The sequence below is a fragment of the Erithacus rubecula genome (genome assembly GCF_903797595.1).
Source record: "Erithacus rubecula genome assembly, chromosome: 1".
Lineage (NCBI taxonomy): Eukaryota > Metazoa > Chordata > Aves > Passeriformes > Muscicapidae > Erithacus > Erithacus rubecula.
In genome coordinates, this window is record NC_136658.1 from 55,035,081 (window position 1) to 55,055,952 (window position 20,872).

Consider the following 20,872-nt stretch of genomic DNA (forward strand, 5'->3'; position numbering starts at 1 on the left):
AACATTAAAGGTATATTACTATTTATAATTGTGTTTTTGTGAACTCCTCATACTATGAACAAATACAGAAAGTAAAGTTTAGCAATTTCCCTATGTAACCAGTATCCATAATAACCAACACATTCCAATTAAACGCACACTTGCTTAAATACCTTTTCATGTGTAATCACTCATGTTATGCATTTCCTTCATAGGTAAGCAAAGTTTTCAACAAAACAGTCTCAGAACAATCATGACAAATTATGATCTACAGAGTACTTTTGTCCCATGTGTAAGAGCACTGCCTGTGCAGTCAGACTCAGTTAAATACCTATTTGCAGAGAAGGTTGCCAGTTTATCCAAGTACATACTTGCACTTGTGAAGGTGGGCACAAGGGTCTGGGAATGCAATTTTGGACATCTGCAACTTAAAGGACTTAAGACATTAAAGCAAATAATCCCCTTGGCCTCCAAGTACAGTGCTAATGAAGGCCTGAAGCAGAATTTAAAAGGAATAAGTTCACACAATAAAGGATCTAAATAGGTTGAATACAAAAAGTTATAGAACATAGAAAAAGGAGAGGAAAATAAAGTGAAAAAGAAAGACTCACATGTCCCTTTGCTCCCAAGAATATACTCTTTCTATGCTCCAACTACAGAAAGACATCAGGCTACAAAATTCACTTTACTACTCCATAAACATGTTGACAGATTTGCTTTGTGAGGCAGACACATTTTTATCCCAAGATGCAAACACCATATCATACACCAACATGAAAAAAATCTTCTGTGAAAACATTGTAATCTGCATGTGCAACAGTTAAAGACATTGCAAAATACATTACACAAGAAAGAAATAGTACAAAACCTAGGTTGAAAGACAATGGTGACTTTAGTGGATTATCAATCAGCTTTAATCCTGATGAATTCTCAGCAGAACAGATATATCCCCAACACCAAACTTCCACCCAGGTAGATAAACACATTTATTTCAGAAAGGGGAAAAAAATCCTCAGAAATTAGAGAAAAATAAGCAATTGGTAAAACTAGCACAGCTTCCTCGTAGAAACAGTTTCTAGTTGCTAAATCTGACTTTGCTTAATGCAGTTCACAAGTTCCAAGGCATGTACAGTGTGCACACAGTACATGACAAAGAGCTACAGGAGGGCTGGGTGAAATCAGAGGTTACCTGAAGACAATGCATTTTTACATAGCAGTGGTTAGCTTAACCTGAAAATGAGTATGGTTGGATTTGTTCCAAAAATCAACCCATGAGTGTTTAATTCACTACACGACCAGCAGCAACTTTTATTCAGCACATCATCTCTTGCAAATTTTTTCTAGTTAAAAGTCAATTGCCAGATTCCTGTGATCTGGCCCTTGGGTCCAACTAGATGATGATAGAATTTCCAGTGCTAGATCTTCAAGCATTTACTATGCTCTTTTTTTGTCCCCTTATCTGTGACAGATGCCACCAAAAAAAAAAAAAAAAGGGCAACATATTTGCTGTATCTGGAACAGGAAGTGTTTAGAATTTGTGCAAAGGCAAAAAAATCTGTTCATTACAGTACATGAATGCAATTTATCACAGCTCTCTTTTATATTCCATAGGAAAAAGGCACAATTAAGATATACCTCAGTAGGTCTGGGATACAAGATAACTTACTGAAAAATGCCAACATGAAGATGCCATCATTGCCCACTCTAAGCTGATCTGCATCACTGAAATCATCCCGTGGTGGATACTCTTCTTCCTGGATTTACAGGTTAGTGATAATTTAGTGAAAAGTTTAGAATAACTATCTAAAGGATAAAGTATTAATCATGTTTCTAAACCTAGAAGAAAATTGACATTTCTGTAACATGTCCACATAAAGGAATTAAAAAAAAATAAAATTAATATCTATAAAACAAGTCTTATTTGTTGCTAATATTGACAGAGTCCAAATTTTCTGTAAAAGTTTCTGCAGAAGATATGTACACAGTGTCTATTCATCTTAAATGAGAACTATTTCAAATGAGTACTTTCACAATCAAAACCAACATACTTTTTTCTAACTGTAAATATCTTGATACTAGTAGCTAAACTATTGAATATTTTTTTGAAAAGTCATCACACAATATGCGCTATATTTTTCCTGCTGGAAAGGTCTTCTAATAATTTCCTTAATAAAAAATAAAAGTTATAGGATAAGGTTAGTATCTTAAAATCAAGTGCTGATGCAACAGCACTGCACTAACCCATTTTATAACCCACAGCAAAACATAAGCAAGGCAGAGAACACCTCCAGGGTCACTAGAGGGCGCGAGCACATTAGAAGTGTCTAAGTGTCTAAAAGGCTCCTAAAATCAAAAATCACAGCACTTGAAGTCAAACAAAAGCAAACAGATGTCAGTCAAGACGATCCAAAGATGTCTTCCATTGTGTCAAAATGCTGGACCTTAAAATACTGAAAGTGAGAGTTGCTTTGTTTCTCAGCACTCCATTTTCATCAGAACTTGGCAGATATTATATATGCAGTTCTATGCACAGGTGAAAAACATTGTTCCAGCTGTAGACTAGCAAACACATAAGTTTTCACAACGAGTGACAGCGCATCCTAAAGGTCCTAATGAAAAATAAAACCAATTAAACACCATTTTTATACTTGAATGAGTAACATCAAAACAATGCAGGATGACAAAAATAATGCTGTCAGTAGCAGCAGTAAAATGGTCTAAACAGAAGCACAAGAAACATTCTTATCCTAATTTTTCCTCCTATTACCATAATGTATTGGAACTGACATAAGAAATTACAAACATAGAAACAAATAAAATCAAATAATAAAAACAAATGAAATCGAGACATCAAGTGAAATTTACTTGGCTGTTTTGCCTACAAGCACTTGCTACAGAAATAATGTTTATGACTAAAAGGGTATTAAACAAGCACAGTGATCTAAAGCTGTCATATGTTCCCCTTTGTCAATAGAGCAAAATTATTTACCAGGGTATGGCAATTAGGTTAAAAATGTGCTTGAACAATTGCTGTACCAACTCAGAGCAGTCACCCTCACCCTTAGTAATACAGCTGTGAAATTCCAGCTGTGGTCTATATTTCAGATTAGTTAACCATGACACTGGATCAGATAACTTAAGAACACTGCTGTTCACACAGACAATTCCAATGGAAGCACAAAAAGCCAGTTAAGTAACAATCCTTAGGGACTATATTTCAACTCCACATCATTTCAGGTGTTCCTAAATGGTCATCTTAAGTGACAAAGAAAGCATTGGTTTGTTAAGCTCAACTTTGCTGCAGCTATAAGACTGATGGAGAGGCAGGGAATGGGAGTGAAGGAAGGGCTGAAAAGGCATTAAAAAAAGGGCTGCATTTGACTGTTTATCTCCAAAATGTATGCTATAAAACTTCCTTTTTCAAGTCAGGACAAAAAAAAAGTATTTTCAATTTTAATTTCACATGGTCTACAAAACCCCATACATCATAATTTTGGGCTTCTTAAAAATTGTCTGCTAACTACTGTAGTTCATACTGGCATTCCCAAAACAATTAGTGAATTATGCTTCATTTAAAAGTCGCCTCAGAAAAAAGAAAATTCTGCTCAATGACAGGAACAAATTTAGCAGAGGCTTCTCTGAGGCTTACACTTGTGAAAACACAGGTTAATAATACAGCTCAGGAACATGAGAGCAGATATTTGCAAGAAGCACTGTTCTATTAAATATGAACAAGTATTAATTTATCACTTCCTCAAAAGGGAAGATGAAACCAAGTTATCTCTACTGTCTCCAAAAACCAGCATACAAAAATTATGAGTGTTTAAGAAATAAAGTATTTTGAATACTAAGAAATTAAATGAGCCTATATCTACATCATTTAGGATTATGAGGTTTTATGAGCAGTCCTGCAGACAGAAAACACTAACTGACCACTGCTCAAGTCCCATTAATACTGGGAGTCTGTCAGTGCTCTCATTTGATCTGGTTAGTGCCAATTGCCCAAGTCTTTCTTCAAAATATAATTGTTTGCCACCATGCAGTGAGGAATAAAAATGGGCAATGAAGAATAATTGTCCTCTACACAAATGCTAAAGTTAAACATATTTTCACAAAATACTTCTATTAGATAGTGACATTTTTATCAATGAGATATATTTTATTTATATTTTTCTTTTGAATGATAAGAATGCAATACAACATATGTAAATCTATAAGATATGTTGTACTTTTTCAGCATTTCATTGATTTTTGACAAATTTAGCCAAATTAAGGAAGACAGACAGCATTTCTTGCTTTCTAAATAAGCTGACATCTCTAGGAACAGAAAACTTACTGCTCCTATGACCAGAGAAACATCTGAACAGCAAATTATATTATTGACATAAGTGGCATGTCAGAGTAATTTCTCTGAACAAAAGAACATCAAATGGTACACAGCATCTATTGAATCTACCATGCTCTCTGCAGTATTCTCAAAGAGGAGGACCATCTTTTCTCCTCAATGTATTTTAGCTTTTTTTAAAACTGAAATCTAGCATGGCATATAGGGAGACAATCCCCTTATTCAAGTAAATAACCACTAAACTGATACAACTCTTCCCAATGCAGTGTTTACAGAGAAAAACTTCTGAGGAAAGGGTCAAATTACTTAATAAAACTCATAAATTATAATTTCAGCATACAAACCAATAGGGAGAAATTAATTGTGTGGGGAGAAAAAAGGCACAATTAACCCCAGAAGCGTTTGTTTGCCAGCAGGAAAATTCATAGCAAAGTCTAAACTAGAGAGAACTATACCATACCTCTGGACGACTGAGGAATATTTCATCAAACAGACTCCTAGATTCCCTAAACTGGGCGTGCTAAGCATGTAAAAACAGAAAAACGTAAGACAAATGCAACTGAAAAGCATTAAGTAAAAGCCATTCATTGCAACATATAAACAAAGTCATTAAATTGTTAGCAGCATTTTTGTCCATTTCAATCGCCATTTCAAAACTGACCTTGCGAATTTGAAAAGAAAAAGCCAGGACACCTAATGGTATCACTATTGATGACACAGGGTTAGTACAATTTCTTTGATAAAATGAGATATCTGGGAGCATTTGAAAGGAATACATGTTTATAACAATCTATTCCTGAAAGACGTGCTACCCAAAGAATTATAAAATTATTGAAAGTTTCAGTAAATGTTTAGTTTAGATTGTTCATATTATGTTAACACAGGGCCTATAATGAAGTATTTAATACAATCAGATTAAGTATCTTTTTAAGGGCCCTACATGATTTGGGGGAAAAAATATGAAAGCTGCTTAAGTGTACTGCACTTTCATGTAATTTTCCTCTCTTTTGCCTAATGAGTAGATTTGAACCTTTGCTGCACACTTTGGAGTACATCGTGAAAAGGATCAGCTTCACACATTGCTCAAAGTAGCATGAGCATATTTAACTTTTAACTGTTCACATTATTGCTGTCAAGAGGCAATATATCCTTGTTTACAAGGAAGAAAGCAGAAGCTTAGAACACAGCAGAGTTCACATTTGTAAGAGCACTATTTTCCTAAGGCTGAAAATAAAGAAATGAAAATAATTTGTCTGTTTTGTGAAGTGTGTAACATGCGGGTCAGATAATGTCTGCAGCTGTCACTTGTGAAAGTGAAAAAACAATGGAACGCTGCACTACTGTTACATAATCAAGTTACTTATCTGTTCTTCCATGACATTCAGAGCTAAATCCTTCCCCTAAGTAAGGCAAACCACCACTCAAACTGTAACAACAGCCTTCTTTCTTATTCCAGCCATCTGCCACATTAAGACAGTCTTATTACACAGTCTTAGTTTATCTCAGTGTAAGTCCAGAGGTATTAAATAAGGTAGGAATTTTGTGGCAGCATCACATAGTAAGATAATAAAAACTGCAGTAATTAAAACTGCACTGGCACATAATTTTAATATCATTACAAATTCAGCTTCAGCATTTCTTACTTTTTCCCCAAATTCCAACTTGGCAACCTTAATGCTGTTTCTTTAATACAGCTTGTGTGTATGAACACATTCACTTTAAAAAAATTAAAATTAAAAAAAAAAAAAGAAGAAAAAACAGAAGCAAACTGAACAGAATTACTGTCAAACTTGAGCACTTCAGCAGTCAGCAAGAACGTGACTTTCAGATACACTTCTGATACTGACTCAGTACTGCCATAAATCTAGAATCTTTTAGTCAATCTCTGCCTTGGGGGAATAATAGTGTGTTCCTACTGATTTTTCAAGTTAAGTTCTTGTGGCATCAACATGTAGTTCTTGAATTTCAAGCTCTCCTGTATGTTCTAGCAAAGCAGACTGTGAAAAAGTTTATTTTTCACTTCATTACTTCAACTTTCTTGCCTCTTACTTCCAGCTTCCTTTTCTCTCCCTGGTCTTTTCTCACACACCAGCTTCATTTCCTTTCCCAAGACTACATTTTGTCCCCACTTGGGTTCCTTTCTCTACTAATCTCAGTTAATCCTTTTCTCTTCTGTTTCTCATTTACGTCTTTCTACTCTGTCCATACCACTGCTGTCCATTCATCCTTGCCTTTTTTTATTTTGACTTGGATCCATCCTCTTTGATCCCTGCTAGAGCCAGTTACCTCTCTGCTCAATCAAAACCAGACTTCTCTTCCCACAATATGTAAGGTTCAGAGGTTCAGCCAATGTCCTTCTTCCCTTCACCAACCACTGAAGAGAGCTCAATCCAGTGGCTTTCCCTTCTAACTGAAGGATATGAATAATAAAACTGCTTCAGGGCACACCAAAATTGCTATTTCTCAGATCCAATGTTTTCACCAAAAGCAGTCAAGAGCAGCCATAAGGTGCATCTACTTTCAGCTTTGTAATTCTATTCTGATATAGAATATTTGAGAATGTTCTCTGGGAACAGCACTTCTGATGTCTCATCCCCTTCAGAGGTATAAGCAACCTAAACTTTTTCATGCAAGACTATCTCCATGCATTTACAAAATTTGAAGCTGTATGTATCAACTGAGGAAACTAATTTTTCAAAAATTTGTCGTTTGACCAAAACCAGGCAGACTGTTAGAGGAAGGGCAAAAGATGTTTCTAACACAGTGACCTGAACTTGAAAGAAAGAGTAAATAAAAGTTTAAAATGACAAGACAAAAAATACTTGCTCTGTTCTGGGGGTTTGTTTATTCATTTGGCTTAGTTTATTCTGGAAATTGACTGAACCTCAGGCTGAGTTCTCAAGGGAAATTGCTTGTATGCCTGAAATGTGCATCTCATAGTGTTCTAGATATAAGAATAAGAATCTTGTGTGAATTGCACATCTTGTCTGCAGTGTTACAAGTACTCTACAAGTCAAGGTTTGGGTTGCTAATGCTCCAAATTTGTAATTACAGCATAAGGGTTTGATTCAGACCAGTATTTCAGCAAAAGTTTTACTAATGTGAAAAGCAGTAAGGACAGACTACAAAGAATCCATGCTCCCGTTAAAGCCGATAACATGTGACAATGGAGATCATCCCCTCACAGCTAAAACTGACTGATTTGACTGGCAAGTCAAATCTCCATGGTTCCCTACTGAATTCAGTCAAACAGGTTTGTGTTTTCAACACTGTCACTGGTGATGTAACAGAAACCCACTTTAACATGAGCTGTGCATACCTTAAAGTGAGTGCACTGTGAGCACTGTTCAGCAGTCAAGAAGGACCTGCCTCCTGCTGGGTGAGTAAAGGTTTTTTCCAGTCACAAGCACACTGCAGCCAGTAAGATTTTAAATGCTTATCAAGCATATTCACATTTGATCTCAAGGAGGAGATTTTTAGTGAAAGCTCCGGAAGCCTTTTTTGGGTATAGTATATTATGGTCAATAGTACCAAGCAGCAGAATTTCCACATTCCAAAACTTCAGAGAAAAGAAGAAGCTTGTTTACAAAACTAACATTTATCACTAACTGCAGCTACCCATCTTTTATTTCAAAGACTATATTCTTCATAAAGTTAATTCTTACAAAACTAGCAACACTGAATATATGCCTATGAATTGTTTACCACAACTCGTGTAGGGGCTTTAAGTACTTGGAACACATATTTGAGCTTCAGTATTTAAATTTCCATAGATCAAACAACGGGAATCTTTCCTTTTAAAAAACATCTACACGATTTGTGGTCATAACCCTTCCAGACTGTTGAAATTCTCCCTTCCTCTCTAAAGGTCTTGGGTAATTCTTTCGGTTTTACATCCAAAACAGTACACATTAGTGATAACTCTACAAAGTAACATTAGTAGGGGATACCTAATTAAAAGTTGACCAAACACTGGATAAACTGTTAAAACAGTGCAAAATTTGGCTTTTAAAGCTGTTTAGATAGCTATGTCTTTCAAAAGATTGAATATTATGTGCTTTTTATAGTATTTACAACCAACTTACATTATCTATATAAATGTAAACATCCAAAATATTTAAATCATCAGCCCACTATTATTATAGTAGTGGGTCATAATATGTTATAAATAATTACCCCAACACATTTCACAGAACTGAAATACAGCAGAAGTGTATCACTTACTCGCTGGGCAACTTCAGCTGCAGCAGCTGCCATGGCTGCAGCTTTGGCCTTCTCTGCTTCATCATACGTAGGAAGAGAGGTAGCTACACTGTATGGAGGTGGTACAGGATAAAACTCATTGTGTGTGTCTGTTCAAAATAAAGAAGTTATTCATTTTTAAACCAGAAAGATGTCAAAAATATTAACTTTCACATGCACGTAATTATTTACCTTTAAAGTATATTTTTTACAGGGGCTGAAACTGAGTATATTTGCATTTTTAAGTTCTTAGAAATATTTTTAAAAGAAAAAACTTTTAACAGCTTGATGGTACTTTGAGCTGCTACCCAAGGCAGAAATCTTAACATGGTGGCAAGGAAACAACAAATTCATGAAGAAAAAAATAAAATTTGGTAGGTATATCCCCAGGCATTCCTACCAAATGCTTTTTATCCAATCATACAAAAGATACAGACAAAAATCTTGAACAAAAAAAGGTTATAAATATCAGTATCAATCTGTTACTTCAGTCTGGTAACAGCCATGCTGTTTTCTTATTATTGTGACATGGTCGCCAACTTCAGTTGCTCTCTGAAAATCAAGATGTCAATTTCAACACATTCTTTTAAAAATTGTTCCTCCCATCAAAATGGACCATAGACTTCATTCTTCTGTGCTGTAACAGTAAGACATTGCCATATAGAATAGAATCATTAACAATATTAATTAAAAGTACTTAAAATATGCCTTGAACTTCCTCCTACAGCCAGCAGTAGCTCATTAAAAGGCTGTTTACGTGGTAAAGATTTGCCAGCACAGGTCACATGGTAAACAGATTTGTCAGCACACCAACACAAGGATGTTATATATAGGGATAATTCCACACAGCTATGTACTATACGTGCAAACACTGCCTCAAAGAACAGGGACAGGAAACTGTTCTTTTAACAAACATTAAAAAATTAGGTTGGCAGTTACTCCTAAAATATTTATTTGGCACATGGGAGACACAAATCCATGTAACTTTACTTAAACAGGAACTTCAATGTTGCCTGTTGTTAACCCTCCCATATCCCCAAGTCACAACCTCCTAAGAAAGGGATCAGTGAATAAATGGATAAAGAGACTCATTGCCCCTTTTTCATTACAAGTTTTATCAAGAGCCTTTGAAGCAAAATTAACCTTTTCATGGCAATATTTTCACCAAGCCATGTAACACATTAAAGAAGTCTGAAGAGTTTTTTATAAAGAGGCAATGAAAATTGCTAATGAGATCTAATAATGAAGTGCTATTCAAAAATGAAGACTAAATGTGGAAATGAATAAGCAGACTTAAATAAAACCTATTTAACTAATTAATGAACATCCATTTAGTCCATTTGGAATAATCAGCATAATTTACAAGTGTATTTCTTCTGACCAAACCAAAGGGCTGCACATCAAAGGAAAGCTTTTTACTGCAATTGTGTGCATGGAAAAAAAAAAAAATACATGGCAGCATCAGACCACTTTGAACCAAGAGCTGATTCATACACGCTCATCCCTGACAAGCTGCTATTTGAGAAACATACCTGAGGTTGCAGCTGCTTCCACAGCTATGGTACAGTAAGGAGGAGGGGAAGTGTCTGCCTCAGGTAAGGCTGCTGGCTGCGGAGGCTGCGGAGGCTCTGCAGACGTGCAAGGCTGCTCAGCCGCTGAAGACTCTGGGGAGTCATCCTCGTTGTGGAGCTTAGGAGAAAAACACACATTTCAGAGGCTTTCAGGGAATACCTCCCGTGACAACCCAACACTTGCACAGACATGTTCAAAGAGAGACAAGATTAATCTCATCAACAAAACAAATTATTTACAAAACAGCGTGTGACCACTTCAAGAAGTCCAGCTAAATTCTTTTAAGCAATCACCTAAAGATTATCTTAACTGCCTTGCCATATTTTTCCCCTCAGGAATGGTTTTCTTCTCAGGGATTTTCAGAGAGTCTTAAAACTCTGGAATTTTCCATGTTTACTATATATCAAAATACTATGATATGAATATTTTAATACAATTATATTTTTGTTCTTATCTATAATAATAAAATGCATCAACCTATTTAAAAACTCATCAGATGAGAAATACTGCTGTTTATTGTATTTATCTAGAAGAAAAATAATTAAGACACATTTCTACTTCTGTAAATGGGACTTTCATTCTCTTGCATTTTATCAAAGAGCTTCTCCATGCAAATTTTAAGACTTCTTAAAATATTCTGCTTTTCTTTATACTCTGAAACAATCCTTTCCCTACAAAACTTCAAAGTGGCTGGTTTGTTGTTTTTTTTTCCTTGATTAAAATATAGTTTTAAAAAGACATGTCCAGTAAAGCATATAGAGAAATAAGAATTTGTATAAGGAAGAATGCTAATTAAAACTGTGGAATGCAGATCCAGAAGCTTTCCTTAGAGAAGACATTTTTTATTATTTTAGCTAATTGATAGTTCTTAGAATGCATCAAGCAAAAGAAAGACTGCTAGAATTACAAAAGTGATGGTTCCCAATAGTGTGAAATACAAGATAAGATGCCTAGAAGGCAACAACTGAAGCACCACATGTAAAACCCAGACCAACAAAAATAAGATTAAATAAAAAAGAAGGATTCTATAACCTTAAATTGCTACTTTTTATAAATACCCTACAGCAAAATATTATTTCAGTAACAAATATTAAGTATATAACTACAATTATTTCCTATTAGGAAAGTACAAAGTACTGGAAAAAGTGGCTTCTGAGAAGAAGGCTAAATTTCTTATTAAGCAGCATAACACTCATACCTAAATTGTTTTAATATGCAGATAATATCAAAGTTCACAGAACGGTTGAGGCTGAAAGGGACCTCTGAATCCATCTAGTTCAACCTCTCTGCTCAAGGAGCAAGACCTACAGCTGGATATATGAGATCACACAATACCTTCAAGGATGGAGACTACGTGGCCTATGCAGAAAACCTGTGTCACTGCTCAGTCACCTTCACATTACTAAAAATAAGGGAAAAAAATGTTTTCTGATGCTCAGAGGTCACCTTTAATAGAAATGATAGGTGTTTTTGAGGGTTTCTGGGTCCTGAGAAATCAGGTCATTTAATGCCTAATCAGTGATCCAGAAGTAGCAGTAACATAAGAAATATTTTTAGCCATTTCAAGTAGTTAAATCCAAAGAAAACAAATGCACTTCAAAGTAACCTAATAGATTCTGGGATATGGAAAGCAAGTGAAAATACAAACCACTCAATTCTAAAATGGTCAATCAGATCAGAAAAAGCAAACAGAGCTATAAACATTATGGTTCTAAATTAAATACAATAATTCACAAGAAAAAATCTAGTATTGCAATGAACATAACCAAAATAAGCCCATTCTTAAATAAAACTAATTGGATTAACTGACTACTGGCATAATTCTCACACAAATGGCTGGTGCACACACCCTCATTCAGGATGTGTGTGTAGTTCTGACTACCCCACAAAATAACGTGGTCTTTGGGCAGAGGAAAAAGTAAAGCAAACTTAAATGGATCTCTGCTACTCCCATTCTTCCTCACCTGCCCTCTTCTTCAATCATTGCAACTTTTTTTCCCTGCCACACCATAGTAAATGCTGTCACTATTCTGAAGATAGTGAGATCCAGAAGCATGTCAGTGACCAAAGAGCATCCTACTCAAAAAAAAAAACCAGAACAAAAAACTTTGCCATCCCCTAGAAATATAATTTTGCATCTTCAACATGTTTTCTTGAAAGCTGTTACACTCCAAATTATCTGTAATATGCTAACAGTGGAGTAATTTAGTAGATGATGGAGTTAACATGAAGATAGGATAAGAATATGTACATGAGACTTCTTGCCTTCAAAGACAAAGCCAATGAGTCAGTCAACAGTTATAGCAACTGCAATTAGGAAATGGAAAAATTCCATCCTAAGGGTTCCATACAATAGAGACCCGTTATACTCTTTAGTGCCACTCCAAGTGTCTTTGTTTTGTAAAACTTATATTTAGGAACTAAGTATTTCTATTTATCCTCTCCTATTATAGAGGCCTCCCAAATTCTAAAAAGCACCAAGGTTATCCCAATGCAGCAACTTAAGGAAAAAATCTTCACCTCTTTTATTAAAAAAAGAAAAAAAAAAAGCCAAGAAATAATTGGATTAAGTAGCTTGAGTGTTTACAGCTAGGATAATAAACACAAGTTGTTTCATGAACACAATTTAGCTATTGTTAGCTCTTGTTCAAGAGTCCTGTGTCCTACCCTCTCCTCAAAGCAGTAACTTCAGCTCCTTTCAGAGGACTACTTCACTGGGTTAAAGCAAAACAAACCCCCCCCCCCCCCCCCCAAACTGCAGCAGAATTTGCCCCAGTACACTGGAAATTTTGCCCACATCAGCAGGGTATACAGCAGTGGTTATATCATTTTGTCTTGCAGCAACTCTGCCTTGTCTTCACAGAGCAGAGCACTGACTCTCCTCTCTGGAGTCACCAGCTTGCTCAAAACCAGTAGGAATCTGACTACCTTTGAGCCTCCCCCTTCCAGTTTAATTTTGGCTTCTACTTTGGCGGTAAATTTAGAAGTTATTTTTGGAGACAGAGGAAGAAGAGGCCTGACACTCTTCATAGACTTAATTGCCATAGAAACCAAGCTAAAAACATCCAGAAAGGAACAGAAAATGTCTGTTTCAAGGCATTACTTATGCTATGTGCTTAAATGTCACCTGAAGCAGCATTTAACATTGAAAGTATATAAATAGTACCCAATACTTCCATTTTCCAATCGTAAAAATGTTTTACTTAATTTTTAATTAAAGGACTAAGGAGAAATCACAGTTCATCATCTCAGCCCCTCCCAAGCCTCCAATGTACCATTATTTGGTAGTAGGCAATATAGTTGCTTTTGTCAAGATTATGGTCAAAACAATTACCAAGATCTATTAAGCCACAGACAACTCTAAATTAGTACCTTCCCCTATTCCCTCCCTCACATTTTGAAAGTGGGTGACACTGAAATTTTTTTTCTTCATGTTTTAGTCTGTATTTGGGGTATATGGCTGACTATATGGAACTTCACTATAAAAAGTGAGTACATTGCTATTAGACACATTACTCAAACTGTTCATGCCAGTATTTCAATCCCTGCTTTTTCAGCCTTCAAACTACAGAGCATTACAGGCTCATATTCTCAAAAAGTGTCTATGATAGCGCAGGAAAAATTCAAAGATCAATTGAGGAGCAATGGCTGTTCTGCCAAAAATGACTCAGTCTCATGGTAACTTACATAAGTATGAACAGCACAGGAAAGCACAACAGTTTCCTTCATATGATTTTTACTCTATACTATCTTCAGTTTCCTTCCCAGAAAAGATCTACAAAACAGTGATTCACTTTCATTTCAGAAGTTGTTAAAATCAATGCCAAACAACACCAAAATGTTATATAAAATACAGTTATTTTTATTTTCTACTTCTACATTAATATTTCTTTTAAGAAGAATACAATGTACATAATTATTCCTTCTCGAACTGATTTCCTTAAGTCTGTTATTTTGTATAATGGTTTCCAAAGTAATCAGATTCAATATCTGAAATCAGCTGACAGCTTACAAAGAAACATGATCCACGAGAAAGTGCTTAGAACAGAAGCTTTTACTGAGGGGGTGGATACAGATACTTTAAATGTTTAGGCTTATCAAAATAAAACCTAAAAGTGGAGGAACCCATTCTCTACTTAACACTTTTTATCTATCTTCAGATAGCAATTTGATCTGACCTATAGATGTTTACTTTTCTGGCTAAATAGAGTTTGCTTAATTTCCAATGAACTGATTGCACAAGAGTGGCAATATAAGCAAGTTATCCAATTATGCCATCAAAAAAAAAAAAATCAGGGGAAAAGGATGTAATAAGATGTCTGTTGTCACCAGTATCAAAAATACATAAGATTAGAATGATGCTCTCTGATAAAGTGCATTTAAGTAGCACATGATAATTCTAGTCATAGTCTAGAAACACCACTCAATTTCTGTTACCTGATTTTACATTTCAAAAACTGCTTTTTACTCTTTTCATAAAATATGGTTTATGGAAATCAATACATTTTCAAATTATTGCATCACAACCTCAACAGCATACTGCACATTTTAAAAATTATTTTTTTATAAACATCCTGCTGTTTTTTTCATGCTGCTTTCTTTAGTGTACCACAAAATTAAGTAAGGGATACTGCCATACAAGTTAAAAACAAAAGAAAACCGCAAACAATAACCGAGCTTTCTTTTCCTGTTTCTTTTAATACCTTTATTACCAGCTCATCTTGTCAAAATGTGACTTTTAGGTAAATTTTAGCAGTGATGGTTCTGTCTGGGGCACCACAGAGCTACACAAAATTCTCATTAGCAATCATAAATTACAAAACATTTTTAACACATCCTTCTTTCTACCTTTTAAATGAAATTACACTTTTGAAGAAGTTTTTACTCTTCCAGTTTTGACCTTACATTGACAAGTTTATGAGTTCTTACAAACTGTATTAAAACTAATATGATACACAGAAATTCCATGACATTGGATCTAATACTTTGCTTCAAGTAAACTGTGGAGACAACCAAGTAGATCATGCAACTTCAACCCCTGCATGCTTAACAGTCCATTGATACACTCCTTTCACAAAGAGCAACATTCTTGGCAAATGAGATTTATCTTCTTCAGTTAGTAGAAGTTACTTTGGTCTTCTATTATCACTTTTTCAGATTATGACAAAAGGTCACCCAAAAATATCCTTTTATTGCAGCTTCTAGCATTGGAGGGAAAGGCATGACCGACTCAAGATTGCCAGTGCAGTGCACAAAAAGAACTCTGACATTTCTGCATCAGATTCATGACATTTTCCATACTGGTACAAACATATTTATTCCCTAGAAATCATAACATTGTAAACACGAGAGGTGCAACAAACAGTGGATTAGAAAAAAAGCTATCCTCTTCAAAAAGCCAACAGAGAGCTTTTCACATCTGTGTTTCACCTGATGCTTTCACTTGCTGAAAAATTCAAGTCCTTTTACACTTGCCTACTGGTAGTGATTTGCAATTCTGCAATAGACTGCTCTCTACAAATGAGGCATAAAAGCAGAAATCTCCTGCTACATAAAAATAACTTCAACAAATACAGGCTGAAAATTTAATGCTTGTTTTGTAACCACATACTGCATTTTCCAGCTTTACTAGTCTAAAAATAAGATTTATTTATCTGTAAATAGCAAAATCTTAATCTTGGGATTTTCAAGGCAAAAAAAAAAAAAATCTTGAAACAAAATTTGATTCTGAACCTGTTAGAAAAAACACTTCATTATGTTTCTTTTTTCTGAATGCTACCTAATAGCATCAACAGCTTATACAATCAGTTATTACTTTTTCATTTTTAGAAAAATACATAAAACTTGTATCATTAAAACAATCTCCATTAACAGAATCACAGAATTGTCTGTTTTGGAAGGGAGCTTAAAGATAACAGCATTCCAATCTCCCTACCACGGAAAAGGACACCTTCCACTAGACCAGGTTGCTCAAAGCCCCCTCCTGGCCTTGAACACTTGCTCAGATGGGATGCTCACAGCTTCTCTACACGTGTTTCAGTGCCTCACACCCTTCACAGGAAACAATTTCTTCCTATATCTAATACACACCTACTCTCCTCCAGTTTGAAGCCATTCTCCCTTGGCCTGTCACTGCATATCCTTGTAAGAAGACTCTCTCTGGCTGTCTTGTACAGCCCCTTCAGGCACTAGAAGGCTGTGATAAGGGCTCCACAGAGCCTTCTTTTCTCCAAGCTGAACAATCCAAATTCCTACAGCATTTCCTCACAGGAGAGGTTCTCTACCCCTCTAATCATGCTGGAGGCCCACCTCTGGACTGTCTCCAGCAGGTGCCTGTCCCTCCTGTGCTGGACCCCAGGGCTGGGTGCAGCCCTGCAGGTGGGTCTCACAGAGCAGAGCAGAGGGGCAGAATCCCCTCCCTGCCCTGCTGCCCACGCTGCTCTGGATGCAGCCCAGAACACCTTTGGTTTCTGGGCTGGGAGTGCCCATGGCTGGGTCATGACCAGCCTGTCACCCACCAGCACCCCCAAATCCTTCTCTGCAGGGCTGCTCTCCATCTGTTCATTCTCCAACCCACATTTGTGTTTGGGATTGCCCCAGGTCAGGCACAAGACCTTATACACTGGGCCTTGTTGAAATTCATGTTTGCATCCCCCCACCTCTCACGCCTGCCAGGGTCCTTCTGGGTGGCATCCCTTCCCTCCAGCATGTCAACCACACCACAGCTTGGTGTCATCGGCAAACTTGCTGAAGGCAAGTGCTAAGATCAATCAGCTCTGATTTAGGTCACTAGTAGCCACCGAAAAATCAAAACTAAAACAAATAATCTGTAACTACACTTGGAGAATAATTTTAAGAGCAGAAGCGGTAAATAGATATTTCTGCAAAATAAATGTAATTTTCTTGTTTATTTGGGAAAAAAACCCACATTCACAACTTTTTTGAAAGAAATATTTCACAATTTTCTAGAATGCAAGGATTCTTGAGAAAATACACCAAACAAACCACATTGTATTTTAGCTTACTAGCTTTCTCCTCAGTATCAGTTTATTCTCCACAAATAAGGTAGTTTACAACATGCCTTTTTCTTCAAATGTGTGTTTTAACATCAATCTGCCATGAGCCAATGCAGATCAGCTAGCAGGAAGGCAACTATTTCCAGTTCTCTACCAAATGCATGCATGCTCTGCTACAATATAGTCCTGGTCCCAGCACTCCAGAGAAACACCATCCCCGAAAGACTGGTGAACCTTCAGACTAATAAACACTGAACTACTAAACAATTAAGCTTATAAGGCACTTCAGCAAAATGCACAAGTATAGAAATTTCCAGCTACTTTTTGGTTTTATGTATTCAAAACTAAGTGAACAAATCTGATTAGAATTCCTGATTGCACAGAACAGATGCACATCATTTTCTTTTCCTCACCATCCCATCACTTGGCAAGCATCAACTATCCAACACTCAGATCTAGCCATATCCCTTCATGATAACTAAGTGGGTTGGTTTGTTGGTTTTTCTTTTTTTTTCATGAGGCAACTCTGCAGAAAGTTTTCAACAGTAGTTAATATGTCAAAAGGTCAAGGGTGTAGAATCTGCACTAGAGGCAGGAAAGCTGAACAGAAGTCCATTGCTGCCATTCCACAGCTGTGTAGAAATACCAAATGTGTCTGTTAAACAGGGATTAGATACCATGGAAACCCAGAACCTCTGGAGGCAAACTTCAACTGAAAAGAATCCAGAGATTTATACTGAATGTTGTTGAAAAATAAGTTGCCAAAAGAATGGCTCTTCTACCACAGTGAATTTTCTTGTGCAAAAATAATCTGGAGCAAGTGAAAGTGTTTCAAAGGCATTTAAGTGATACTTAAATTATCTTAGTTCTCTTCTAGCTAGAGATCTTTAGGCTATTGAATTTTTTAATATTTTTAAAAATAATCTTATAAATTTGATTAAAAAAAGAAATACTAACCAAGTAAAACAATGGCAATCAGGACTTCATGAAGGAAAAAATAATAAAAACATTTTAATGTGTGTGTAGATAGACCTATATAGATATGTCTGCCCACCCCAACAACTACCTCACATGTAACATCCTCTTTCATTTTACATGGTTATAATCCAGATTTAACCAATTAATTACACATTTGGTAGCACAACATACATTCATTCCCTATGGCTTCTATTGACATACATTCCTTCCAAATCCTCTCATTAACAGTAAAAGTAGAGGTATTAGTGAATATGAAAACATCTCATGTAATGTGTAAACTCTTCCAGAAAAGTAAATGTTCTAAAACTAATGATATTAGAAGTATAGTCTTATTCTTCCAAGTATATCCATTTCCCTTCCCCTTTTCTTGCAGGTTTCTTGTCTACTAAAGAATTATGCCTCAATAATTTTGAATACTGGAATTACGATACAAACATATACATGCTTCATATTAATTGTAAAATTATAAATTGGGCATTGTTTCCCAGGGTTCTTCCTATTGCATAGTCATACCAATTAATAGAGAAATTTGCCAACAAAAAACTGATGTCTCTAAATACTGACAACAGCAATGGCTGGGACCAACATTTTCAAATCTTCACAAGAGTATAAAAAAATTATGGGAAAAAAACTTTGCTAAAAGGTTACTCTAAAGCTTTGTACACAATGAGATAGTGCCACTCTGATCTACACCAGGATGCAGAAGTCACTAAAAACATTATCACCTCTCATGTAGCCTTCTGTTTGTCAAATAGTAACTTGAGAACAGCTTGAAGAACTGGTTTAAATTCTATAAACAATGTATAAAAAGAGGTTTTCTTCCTTGAACACTTTCCAGATAGAAGAAACTCTGTAACAAAACAGAAGCACATTACCAAGACCAGAGGTCAGTCTAAGGACGTGTTCTGACTCCTACACAATCATCAGCACAGGAACCTTAATCACTTCTTTGATATCCATTCCTCCGACTCCCCAATATGCATGACAGTTCAATTCCAGCTGGTAAAGTGTATATCTCTGCCCATTCCACTAACATCTGTCTCAGATTTGATGCATGTGAGTTTGTTTTCTTGAATCTGTAGATATAATCTGCCTGTATAACCTTGTGTATTGACAGACTGTATGTTTGCTGCTTCTTGTGTACTTTCTTTTCTAAATCAAACCTCAGTGAACACTCTACAATTTTAATATTGCACAATTTGGTAAATAACAGCTTCACAACTGCTTTTCCCACTGCGTCTGTAAGTGTTGGTCACTTCCAACTCGCACCACCTATTTCAGAACACTTTTAGGAAATCTACTTCCCCTTGTGAGTAACCAAAACTGTGGACAGTACCCAAAACACAGGTAGGTCCTGTGTTTCACACGATATTTCATGTTCATTCTCACGATATTCCCTAATGACAATGTTGCATCAGGTTTTGTTGGCAGCTGCCACTAAACAACAGTTTCAGTCACAAGTCGTGTCTTTACTCCAAAGCAGCTTTATAAAATCAGTACAGAAAGCAGATGCTGATCACTCTTGAGTCATGTCGAACATACACAGCACATAAACTGTAAAAGTAGAGGGAACAGGAAAGCCTGCAAAATCAGGAAATGTCACCAAGAGTAGACTCAATATTCAACAATTAGTTCCATTTTCCCTTTTAGCCAACATTTGGGCTACAAAATTAAATGTTGATTGAAAAAGCTGAATATTACTCTAAATATTACACATATTTCAGTTAAAGTACAATGGGAAAGCTCAAGCATAAAAACTTCTTAAACACAATACAGGAGGATGCTAAAATGATACACTTATTTTACAAGGGAATAACAAAGATGAAGAAGAGCTTCTTCAGGGAAATGTATTATGGAAACTGAACTACAGAAGCAGCATGCAGTTTCACCTCAAACTCCTGATTTGAAAGAAGTAGGGGAAAAAAGATTCAAGTTTCTGTCTCTTGTATCATGCATAAGTGTCATTGAAAATTCTTCAGAAAAACTATGAAAAACTTAAAAAGTCTCAAGTTTATCAACAACCCAGGAATTTTATGGCATGTGTGCTTAAATAAAGCCCTCCCTCCCCCCCAGCAGAACAGTTTCCTACTCAACAGTATCACTCAGTAGTCCAAAATGAAATCATTACATAAAATATAAATCAGAGGATACTATCAATCAGTGAGAGCAAATTCTATTCTTATTAGTGAGCCAATCATGCTTGACTTTTTCAGTATAACCCATTTTCTTAGTAATTGGAAATGGAGTAGTTGAGCTTATTCTGAGCCACAAGAACAAGCTCTACTGAAAAGATTTTCATTTTGATTTGCAACTCACACAACACTTACACACATTCAAGGTACTTCCTTTAAAAAAGGCATGTTTCTGTCTCAACAGGTAGTTGGCAATTTTTTCAATGCTACTGTTAAAGAGTGCTGATTGAGCATTTAAAAGCACTCCTACAAAATATGTGGCACAAAGGACAGTTATTTGGACCTCTCAGTTGCCAGCGAGATGATACACACACCTGAAAGCAGGCACTTTCCAGCAGGTTAGTTGATTGTAAGGCAGCAAAACAAAACAAAAAAGCAGCAGTCCAGGAAGCTCACCTCTTGAGAAGACAGCAGAACATAACCAAATCAATGCTGTCACTAAATCATAGAAAATATTCTTAGGAGGAAAACAGTAGATATGGAGGCACACAAGAAAGAAACGCAAGTCACACTGCTCAACATCAGCTGTGGCCCAGCACTGCAGGGCT

At 36.0% G+C, this 20,872-nt stretch overlaps 1 protein-coding gene across 2 annotated transcripts in view; it reads right to left on the minus strand.

Moving 5' to 3' along the window:
* NDFIP2 (Nedd4 family interacting protein 2) overlaps positions 1 to 20,872 on the minus strand; it is a 45,011-nt gene that overhangs the window by 16,645 nt on the left and 7,494 nt on the right. Inside the window, exons 2-5 of one of the 2 annotated variants that reach the window (XM_079317207.1) lie at positions 10,099 to 10,255; positions 8,549 to 8,676; positions 4,785 to 4,844; positions 1,646 to 1,733 (exon numbers count right to left, since the gene is read on the minus strand). In XM_079317207.1, the coding sequence (XP_079173333.1) occupies positions 1,646 to 1,733; positions 4,785 to 4,844; positions 8,549 to 8,676; positions 10,099 to 10,255 (433 nt within the window). The remainder of the gene's footprint in view (positions 1 to 1,645; positions 1,734 to 4,784; positions 4,845 to 8,548; positions 8,677 to 10,098; positions 10,256 to 20,872) is intronic. The other variant, XM_079317208.1, reaches the window with a different exon arrangement.